Source organism: Saccostrea cucullata, unplaced genomic scaffold (assembly GCF_032062105.1).
Source record: "Saccostrea cucullata isolate Sc308-1 unplaced genomic scaffold, CSIRO_AGI_Scuc_v1 ctg5555, whole genome shotgun sequence".
Classification (NCBI taxonomy): domain Eukaryota; kingdom Metazoa; phylum Mollusca; class Bivalvia; order Ostreida; family Ostreidae; genus Saccostrea; species Saccostrea cuccullata.
Genome location: NW_026929219.1, coordinates 4902 through 16859, shown reverse-complemented (window position 1 = coordinate 16859; position 11958 = coordinate 4902). Strand labels below are relative to the sequence as shown.

The window sequence follows — 11958 nt, the reverse complement described above, 5'->3', positions numbered from 1 at the left end:
ATGTCCTCTTCCAAGGGGAGATAATTATGAATTAGTAAAAAAAATTGATGACATCATATGAAAAATTCTCTTCTCAAGAACCACTGGGCCGGGAAAGATGAAACTCACGTGGAAGCATCCTCTGGTAGTGTAGATTCAATTTTATACAAATCATGATCCCCTGACATAGGATGGGCCACAATTTGAGATCAAATTTTAACATAGGAATACATAGGATTTTTTTTTCATAAAAATCTTCTCAAGAACCACTGGGCTAGAAATATGAAACTCATGTGGAAGCATCCTCAGATAGTGTTTATTCAAGTTTTGATCAAATCATGACCCCCCGGGGGTATGGTGGGGCCACAATGGGGATCAAAGTTTCACAGGAATACATAAGGAAAATCTTTAAAAATCCTCTTCTCCAGACCCCAGGGCCAGGAAATATGAAACTCATTTGGGAGCATCCTCTTGTAATATAGATTCAAGTATGTTAATATTATGGCCCCGGGGAAGGGTGGGGCTACAATGGGGGATAAAAGTTTAATAGTGATACATAGGACAAATCTTTAAAAATCTTCTTCTCCGGAACCACCGGGCCAGGAAATATGAAACTCATGTGGAAGCATCTTCTTGTAGTATAGATTCAAGAGTGTTAAAATCATGACCCGGGAAAGGGTAGGGTATCAAAGTTTATCATAGGAATACATAGAACAAATCTTCAAAAATCTTCTCAAGAACAACAGAACAACAAAGCCATGATTGATCATCAAAATAAAAGCATCAAAAAGGTAATTCAGATTTAGATTTGTTCAAATCATAGCCAAGCAGGAGAATAGAGGAGCCATTAAAGTGGATCATAGTTATACAATGGAATATAAAGGCTACATCAATCAAAATTTTCATTTTATATACAGCAAAGCCTTGATTTGATTTGAACATATTTTATTATGTAAGAAATACATAAACGGATTGGGCAGCAGGCATGGTCAATATAAGCCCTCTCCAAAACAGCAAAGCCTTATTTATCATAATGATCAATTTAAAAACATTCTTAGGAATTGTAGATTTGAGTTTGAACCCCCTTCCTGGGAACCCTTTTTTACATTTAACTTTTCAAAACTGAATTGATTTTTGCTATTACTTTGCCAGTTGCTAGGTAAGCGATGTGACCCCTGTTAATGTGCCTCTTGTTATATTTCTAAGAACTCATTTTCAAAATACATGTAAATTCAATTATATTCACAGATTTTGTGGAGTTCAAGACCCCACCTGGTCAGAGTTGAAGCAATTTGTTCGCTTTCTGAACAGGCAACTTGTGGACTACGAAAGAAGTAACTTTTGTACAGCTGCTTCGGAGCAAGACCTACCAGGATTCTGCTCATTTGTTGTGCGCTTTCTCGTGAGAATGTCTGAGGTATTGGATTGGTATTTTGCTAAACAATTGATTTTTTTCAGTACAAATGTTCTTAAATTGACATGTGTATTTAAACTTCGAAAAAATTTTGAATATTTACATAGAATAAAGTAAAGAAAGTTCTAATTATTTATGGTAAATAAGGGGGTTGAAAAATATACTTTATGGTTTTAAGATTACTGATTTTATCATTTTAAAGGATTTTGCAACAAGATCAATAGAAATAAGTGAGCAACTAGGCCAAGAAGCTATGCGAATGAATGTGGATCTAGATGACTTAAAGAATTATGAAATGAGAAGATCTTGGGAGGATGGGTATATTGTTTTCTTATTTCAAGTATCTACGTAGTCCTAAATACTAGTAATCTGTAAAATTATTCTAGCGTCTAGTCTCTTGCGAGAATGAATTGGTCATTTGGTGACATACTCTCAAGATTATAATCATACTACTGATAGCCAGTACAATCAAGGCCAGAGGGCCTGTTTTCAACATCTTTTCAATTGTTTTTTAAGTAAATGACTATGCTCACCTTTGCTTTGTGAAGGTCACATCCTTACCTATTTTTCAATGCTGATGGAGGAACATTTACTTTTGCTGGGTTTAACATACAAGAAGAAACCTTAAACCTCATTGACCAGAAGACCAATTCCATATTAGAGGAAAAGATACTCACAAAAGAATTATATGATGCATTGAAGCTCCAGAAAGTTGAACTTAATGAGCAGATGTCTTCACTTTCTAGGTAACTTAAGCCAGGTGTTACATCTAAAAAATTTAAGAGCTGAATTAAACGATGCTTATGTTAACGTGGTAGTTAAGAGTGGTTAAAAAATTTACGCTCAATACTTTTCCTTATATGCATATTTATTACATTTTATCTTTTAATTTTTGATAAATCATTTTAAATCAATGTTTATGAGTAAAATTTGAGAGATCAAATATTGTCAATTCTATGTTGTTCTACAATTTTGTAATTAATGTTTTTATGACGTCAGAGTTTTAACGATCACAATTATAAAATTCAAAAACTAATTGGTCTTATAATTTACACAATTTAACATTTTTATCATGTTTTAAAAGCAAATCCTTGTTGTTTAATGAAATATATAATATATGTTTCCATTTTATATTTTTTAAATATTTTATTAGGAAGAAACTGCTTGAAAAGATGTGGAAGTGTATGGGCAAGTTTGACTATGAGCACGATCCGGACACAACTTACGAAGTTACAGCGGATAACGTGAAGAAGATGCTAGCTATATATATGAGATTCAGGTTCAATGTAGATCTTTTAAATAACATTTTTTATCTTGTGTGAGTTTTATATTTGGCTGTTGTATTTTTTTTGGGGGGGGGGATAAGGATCAAAATGCAAGGCTTCTCCACAATCAGTCATTATTCCTGTGCCAAAGCTAGAAAGTCGCTTTTTGATGTTCATATAAACTGTTCAATATACAATACTAATATGATATACATGTACAGTACTTTTTTAACGTCAATTTTATATATTATGCTTTATTAGGAATATTGTTGTATCACCAAACTGACCTTTATTTGAAACAAGAACTAATAAATAAAGACTTAATAATAAAAAATAATCATATTTCAAAGGAAATATTCACTCAAGCACAATTTCATATTCCATACTCATGCGGATGAATTAGGTAAGATATCAAAGTCTTTGAATATAAGAATACACAAATTTCTCATGAAATTTTATGTTAAAGGGATTTTGAATGGAAACATATATATAATATTTTGTTACGGAGATATTTTGAAAAGATGAATTTATCATATTACTTGAGAGACACTCAAGAATCTTGGATATCTAGTTCATTTCTGACAAGTGAGTGTTATATATTTAGCTGTATTGCGGTGTCATTTTTATCATTTGGAACAAGTTTGAATAACTTTATTTGGATAAAACATACATGCGTATGCCCAGGGATCTGGTTTTGTGGATGATATTTTTTTAAAAAAAAAAAGTATTTACCGGATTACATGCTTTAAGTTTGTACATTATTGCCATACATGTAGGTCACCCACTATATTTAAGTATACACATCTGATTTAATACTAACGTGATGTGATAACTAACTGATAACTAACTGTTTTCAAAACTTTTTAATATTTTACAGGGCTGGCATTCCCGTCGTTATTATGGGTGAAACTGGGTGTGGTAAAACAAGGTTGATCAAATATCTTTCTCAGCTACAATGTCCTGAGAGCCACTTCCAGAGTATGATTTTAATGAAGGTACTTGAATAATGCCAAGTAAAATCTTTCATCAATTTCGTCAATTTCATCGACTCTGAGGATGTATGGAACCTTTGATTGTATAATTTTTTTTAAATTATGATATTTGTATTTTCAGATTCATGGGGGGACGACAGAAGAAGACATAAAGAATAAGCTATTTTTAGCAAATGATATAGCACAGGAAAATGTTACCAAGTTTGGTGGTGATATTTTTACCATCTTATTCTTTGATGAGGCAAACACTACTGAACATATTGGACTTATAAAAGAAGTGATGTGTGATGGATCTTTTCAAGGAGCACCAATTGAACTTTGCCCTTCACTGAAAATCATCGCTGCCTGTAATCCATATCGAAGGTTTCTTGTTTTTTCCTTTCGTTAAAAACTGGTTTTTAAAAAAAAAATAATTATAGTAATATTTAGAATTTTACGTACTTAAAGTGTTCGCAACGTGATCAGCCAGCATACTTTCAACCATCAATACATGTACATGTAGCCTGCAACTGAAGTTATTTTGTATTATATGAACAGCCCTAATCATCTGTTCGTTTCTCTTTTTAGGCACTTAGTATTGGGGGAGGTATAGGCACGAGATTTAGCCCCACACATTTTTTTAAATATAAGCTTTTTTGTAGAAAATATTAATTGTATTCAGTGGTTGCCTTTTTTCTGTTACAGCATGCAGCATAGTCAAAATAAGGATTTTCATGTTTTGAGAATTATTTTTTTTCTGTTAAGTATTTCTGGTGATCACAATTTTCCCCTCGATCCCCCCCCTTTCGAATACGATACCGATACTACCTGCGTACAATCTACTCAATATTCTTGTAGTGGAGAAAGATCGGGCGGTCTTAACTGATACAAAAAAAAATCATTTTGCCTTTTTGTACTGTTTTACCCTTAAATCAAGGTCATTAATTTAAGATATGTTTACTGACAGAAAAAGTGTATGTTTTGTGTTTGGTCCGTAACTTTCCAGAGGAAAAACAAAATTTAATAAGATATTTACCCTGAAATATCTAAGGAGTAGAGGAAATGTAATGACGTTGGGCCAATTTTATTTTATTGAAGTATCGAAACTTTTAATAAAAGAACACCTCTTCTCATATGTTCACACATAAGAACAGAATAATGATGAGGGGAAGATTATTGTTCCATGCCTACCAGGTAGTTCATGGCATTTGATGTACATGCATTTACATCAATCTAACATTCACAAGTCTTGAGGGTATATACATGTATATTTGACCTCATAAGAATCCTTTTTAAGGTATATATGAGAATTATTAATTCTTACGTGCTCCCTTCCTTCATTCATAAAAATATTAAAACATCTTAACCTGTATTTAATCCGAATAGGGCTTATACCTGGTGTGATTCACATTAAGACAAGATGTCACTGATGGAAAAGTAAAAAAATTATGCTCTATTTCATCTGTATGAAAAAACAATACAAGAAATATGTATGTATATTGTTTAACCCCCCCCCCCCTTTTCAAGATTTTTTCACTCATATAGAGACGTCACCACTCGACGGCGGAGAGCTGCAAATTTTGTCCTATTCTCGGCATTTATGGCCAATGAGCAGTGAGGGATCTTTTTCGTGCAAGCACCTTTTGCAACACTATATATGGGTTAATATTGCCTCATCCAAAAGGCAAGTCTTCAAGTCCAACAGTTGGATTCGAACCCGCAACTCCTAATTCTGCGACTCTAGAGTAGGTGTTCTTATCACTGCGCCACGCGGAACACAACAAAATATACAATCATTTCACACTAACCGTTGTCAACTGATTTTATTGTTATAACAGGCACGGTGAAGATGTTATCAAACGTTTGGAGGAAGCAGGTCTTGGATACCGTGTTGATGCAACAGACACAGTCGATAAACTTGGTAATCATTTTTATAAATCATTTCCTGCTGAGTATTCTTTGCTGATTTGTTGTAATTTATTTGAACTCATTTTACCAAATGTCGTAATATTTTTAAGGTAAAATACCAATGCGACATCTTGTGTACAGAGTACGACCACTTCCGTCAAGTATGTTGAGTTTAGTATGGGACTTCGGACAACTTGATTCGTCAACTGAAGAACAGTACATAATGCAAATGGCAAAGAAACACGTAAATATACCTCTGTTCAAAATAATTTTAACCATAACCTATGAACAATTCTACTTTAATACGTATTATGCATTGATGACTATGCTGCAGTGTATTACTGCGCGAGAGCCAAATTCCTTTCAATGAATTTTTAGCTCACCTGAGCCAAAGGCTCAAGTGAGCTTTTTTGATCAAAATTTGTCCGTTGTCTGTCGTTGTTGTTGTTGTCGTCGTCGTTGGCGTTGTCGTCGTAATTATAAACTTTTCGCATTTTCATCTTCTTCTCAAGAACCACTGGGCCAATTTCAACCAACTTGCCACAAAGTATCGTTGGGTGAAGGGGATTCAATTTTGTTCAAATGAAGGGCGAATTCCTTTTCCAAGGGGAGATAATTATGAATTAGTGAAAAATTAATGGCATTTCTAATTAAAAAAAAAACGTCTTCTCAAGAACCACTGTGCCATGAAAGATGAAACTCATGTAGAATCATCCTTAGGTAGTGTAGATTCAAGTTTGTTCAAATCATGACCCCCGGGGTATGGTGGGGCCACAATGGCCGACCAAAGTTTTACATAGAAATGTATAGAAAAAGTCATTAAAAATCTTCTCAAGAATAACAAATTCATGATTAATCATATTTACATGGAAGCATCCTCAGGTAGTGTAGATTCAAGTTTGTTCAAATCATGACCCCCGGGGTTAGGGCGGGGCCACAACGGCCGACCCAATTTTACGTAGAAATATATAGGAAAATTCTTTAAAAATCTTCTTCTTAAGAATAGTAAAGCCATGATTGGTCATATTTATATGGAAGCATCCTCAGTGTAGATTCAAGTTTGTTTAAATTATAACTCCCCGGGGGTAGGGCGGGGCCACAATGGCCGACCAAAATTTTACATAGAAATATATAGGAAAAGTCTTTAAAAATCTTTTCAAGAATAACAAAGCCATGATTGATCATATTTATATGGAAGCATCCTCAGTTAGTGTAGATTCAAGTTTGTTTAAATCATAACTCCCCGGGGGTAGGGCGGGAACACAATGGTCGACCAAATTCTTTAAGAATCTTCTTCAGAATAGCAAACCCATGATTGGTCATGTATTTATATGGAAGCATTCTGGGGTAGTGTAGATTCAAATTTGTGCCCTCAAGTTTCAAGATTCAAGTTTTAAAGCATGTACACATACCCTCTCACCTTTTAGGAATGGTTGGGACTACTTTTGGGTTTAAACTTTTCAATAATAAACTAATATCTGCTTTTATGCTAGCCACAGTGCTCAGGTGAGCGATGTGGCACATGTGCTTCTTGTTTCATGCTATAATAAAAGTTAAAGTTAGATTTTTGGGAAATTGCTCCCCCCCCCCCAGCTGCATGCCTGTAGGGTTTCCTTAAATAGTAAACATTTTTTAATGTGCAGACTGATGAGCAAATGGAAATTTCACAACGACCAATAACAGCTATTAGAGGAACTTTCAATCTTCGAAACACAAACAACATTCAAACTGTTGTGTGCAAAGTTCTTCAAGAATCACAAGACTACATGAGAAATGAGAAGGTACAGTTTATTTTCAAGATGGAAACACTGCCATTTTATAAGTGACTTTAACTGCCTCAGAAGAATAAAAATTTCTGTTAAAGTATCCTATTAGGTAAAAAGAGCAAATAGTGTTATGGAGCTGTGTCAGATTTGTTTGGAAAGCAGTATTTTTAATTTTTAACTTTAAATGATTTGGTACGTTTTCAAATAAATCTCAAGAAATATCAATGATTTTGCCTAGAACTTCGATAATTTGTTCTGAGATACAAAATCTATGTGATTTATAAAGAAAAATACCAAAACTTATTTTTATCCGTAGAAAGGGGAATAAATACGGTCATTGATTTAAAAGTGTACCATTTGATATCAAGTTGTGTTGATAATAAGTACAGTATGTTAATTATTGTGAGGCTCTCAAATAAACTTGCCCGACCAATGAACAAAACTGTATCAAAACACGCCCGAATTTACCCGCACAGAAAAGTGGTGTTAACTTCCACAGAAACATTTTATGCTTCGATGTTTCGGATGTCTGAATGGTGTTAAGGTCTCACACAAGGAAATAATTTCACTTTTTAATACATGTACCTTAAAAAATCTGTTCCTATACAAATCGATACAAAAAAGTCTTAACATTTCTTATGTTTTGCTGAGCGGGCATAAAAAATCGATGTTGGACCGCTGAGTGAGATGTCGGACCAGTCGATGAGATGTTGGAACGCTTACGTCACAGAATTCGTGGAGCTTAATCTCATTTTTTTTCACGCGGTGGTGTTCATCAGTGAGAGACCCGAGGTTATATCATGGAAGACAGTACAAAAGACATGTATATCAAAAATTAAATAAAATTAAAGGTATAACAAAACATTTATTGACTGAGTTCTCAGGCAAAATGCGTTTGAAGGGCCGATATTAGCTCTTAATTATTTTATATTAGTTTTTTGTATTTTTTCAAAGAAAAAAATACAAAATAATTCATATAAAATGTTCAAGAGCTAATGTGGGCCTTTCAAATGCTGAAATCATTGTTTAAAAAGGTTGACTCAGAGATCTATAAAATAAAAAGTTGGTGTGGCATTCCTCCTTAATTCGATGGCACAATTCTGCTAAAGATATGATATTTCTAGTACATGAGTCCAAAATTTAAATAGTTGACCTACAAAAATTGCTGAAAATGAAAAAAGAAAAATAAATTGTCTCTATGTATATAGAAATTCATTTGACCAAGTTCATTTTGATTGGCTATTTCCTTGCGTAAGACCTTAAACTCAACATTGCTTTAATCCTTTGGACCAGCATTTCGAAAATGCTTAAGCGTAATATGACGCTTTTGTATAAGAATCATTTAGAGAAGGTCTGATTGAACTTAATAGGAATCGCAGAGGAAGGGAAGCTTTACATACGAAAAACATTTCACGTAGAAAACCTTCCGTATTCTTCAAATGTGATGTATCATGATAGATATTAGTCCTTCGTGTATGCATTGTGATCCTCATATGCACATAAGAATAATTATTTTTAAAATTTGCTTCAGAACGAATGCAGCTTTGTCAGTTTAAGAGACGTAGAAAGAGCCCTTTCTGTAATGATGTGGTTCCGCAGACACAAAATTATGGATGAATTAGAAAAGCTTTCTGAAGTGGATGAGATTGTAAGATGATGAAGAATTATTTAATTTAAATTTTCAGTTTTAAGTATCTGTTTCTTTTCCGTTTCTTATAATTGCTATAGTATATTGCTTGATCTTAGATTTTTGATCATGAAAACATCCTCATGAAAGGAAATCACGTCTACAAGGGTTCTCCTTATCTTCCTTCGAATTCATAATACTGTAACATTTCCAGATAATTTTTTAGTATAATAATTCGGTACTTTCCCAAAAACAGCATATTTTTGATATTGTTCATTTTTTTTCAAAAGTATTAAACTGTCTTTTTTAAACAGAAACTGAGTAGAGACACAAGGGCTCTGGTGTTGTCATCAGGGGTATGTTACCACGCGGCACTGAAAGACAAGGCGAAATACAGGGAACACATTGTCAATTTTTTTAAGGAACCGTTGCATATTCCTGGTTTGGCCCAACAATTTCTTAACGAAATATCCAGGTACTTAATAACTTTGTAAACACGAGGTAAGTAGTTAAGCATTGTTGTTTAATTTTTCTTACATTTTTTATTGACTTGAAAATTTTATCTAAAATATTTTCAAAACATCCAAAATATATGGTTGTCTAATGTTCATTATTTGTTTTTAGATGTCAAGATCTCATCTTGAAAAACGTTCGGCTAAACAGAAAGATTGCAAAAAATACAGCTCTGAAGGAAAATGTATTCATGATGGTGATATGTATCGAACTGAAGATACCGCTTTTTCTTGTCGGTAAACCTGGCAGTTCGAAGTCTTTGTCAAAAATGGTTGTTGATGAAGCAATGCAAGGAGATTTTTCCTATGGGGAGCTATTTCATAATTTTAAGAAGGTATGTGTAAGAGATGGTTTAATTATTACAACTGTATCATGGAGACATATTTCTCTGCTTTATAAATTAGTTGCTGATATTTCAAGATATATTTCAGCTGGATAATATTACTTCTGAAACCTTTCTCTATATCCTAATTAGACTATAGATAAGCTTATGTGATATCGAAATATTGAATTATTTTAAAAACATAAAGAAATCTTCAACTTCAATCACAGTTTATAATAATAATGAATAGATGTAACTTTCTAAATAACCGAGTTTCTTGTCTCGATAGTAGTATAAGCGGCCTGGTTGGGTGGGTCAACTGAGTGCACTTTTGGCCCTGGGGGATAGGTGGGTCAAGGGAGTGCAGGTTGGGGGTCTGGGGGATAGGTGGGTCAAGGGAGTGCAGATTGGGGGTGTGTGGGGATAGGGGGGTCAACTCAGTACAGCCCTAACCCTAACCCTAGGGGCTAGGGGGTTTCAATTCAGTACATAGCCCTAAATACGGCGCTTACACTGTATATAGTTTTTTTTACTATACGCTGCTACTACGATTCACAACGCTGCTACTACGATTTGGCAGCGAGTCGAGAATGTGATTATGACGTCACGATTTATTCACAGTCTAGCCAGCCAGTCAGTTCAAACTGGATTTTACCGAAAACAATAACAACACACAATATACAGACAAGAACAGATTTTATTCAGAATCAAAATACATACACAGAAATTTACTTTTTCTTCTTCTGTACCTTTTCAGGGATCTGTAATCAATCAATCACTCTGTTACACCCCAAATTTCACAATAAATTCTGAAGACAGTCTTAAAGGCTATACGACTATAGAGGTAGTAGGCGTAAGTGGCTGGAAGTTTTCTCTTTTCCAGGTCCAGGAACAAATCTTGAAGACAGTCTTCTAAATCTCTGTACCAGATACTTATATCCAGAATACCATGATCACCCTCGATTGACCATTTGTATTCAGGGTGACCATTCATCCCCGCAAGACAACAGCAAACTAAGTTTCTTCTCCTAGGACAATCTGCAGCATGAAATTTTTTTCTTGTTTCAAACCACACTCTTTGCCTAGATTCTCTTTCTTTAAGCGATTCTGTGGAATGGATTTTAAAATTCATGAAATCCTGTATGACTTCTTCTGTGGTTTTCATCCAGTGTCCTTTCTTGTCAATACCTCCTAATCTCTCAATATACCAACGACGCTCTATTTTTTCTTCCATATTTTTTGTGTGCTCCATTTTACCTGTTTCTAGTTCCAAGTGCTAACGAAGAGTGATCGTCCATGTCCAGCGCTGGTTTATATACTATGGGTTTATTTAGGGTCGTGTGCAAAAATACGATAGACTTACGTTTTGATCGTACTGTGTACGATTTTGTACACTATCTAGACATCGAGCTTACCTATGCATTGTGACGTCATCCACTGTATAAATACGGCTTTTCTCCGACTATCGGCTCATTCTACTGTCAGAGCCATCTCCCTCCGGGGACATGGATTCTACTAGAGAAAAACAGTTACATGCTCAACGATTATTAAAATGGAAAAGAAGGGAGAGAGAATTAGATCGAATTCTTTATGAGAAAAGAGAACAAGAATTAAAGCTCCGGGGAAAAAAAATGCCAAAATATTACAGAGAAGAGCTCTACAAGAACAACAACGACAACGACAACTACGGGAGAGAGAATTAGACAGAATTATAACTCCACAGAGAACCAGTGAATTAGAGCTCAGGAAAAGAAATGCGGAAATATTACAGAGAAGAGCTCAATTAGAACAACGACAACTACGGGAGAGAGAATTAGATCAAATTCTTCATGAAAATAAAGATCGAGAATTAGAGCTTAGGAAAAGAAATGCCAGACTATTACAGAGAAGAGCTCAACTAGAAAAACAACGACAACAGCAACAAAGGACTAAGGCGCATGAGGGAGCAAAGTCACCTATTCATTCACCACCCAAACCCAAGGCCATTTCCAAGTATTATCAGATGAGACTGCATAGAGAAATGCGCTCTTCAAAATTTAAAGCTTCGGAAAATAAATATATCGTCCATTTCAAAGAATTTCCAGAAGAGGAAAACAGAGGATTCGTTCGGCGATTATTCAGAGACATGTTACAATCCGTCAAATCGAAAATTCAGTGTAATCCTAACGATTACCTCCGCCTGAACCTACGCCA

At 34.5% G+C, this 11958-nt stretch overlaps 1 protein-coding gene across 1 annotated transcript; it reads left to right on the top strand.

Annotated features, from left to right (window-relative positions):
* The first annotated feature begins 2565 nt into the window (after positions 1-2565).
* Positions 2566-7363, top strand: LOC134280138 (E3 ubiquitin-protein ligase rnf213-beta-like). The gene is made up of 6 exons (XM_062762566.1): positions 2566-2672; positions 3536-3653; positions 3772-4013; positions 5468-5550; positions 5648-5781; positions 7181-7363. Exons 1-6 carry the CDS (start codon positions 2566-2568, stop codon positions 7361-7363), a joined length of 867 nt encoding a protein of 288 aa, XP_062618550.1.
* Positions 7364-11958: the final 4595 nt, after the last annotated feature.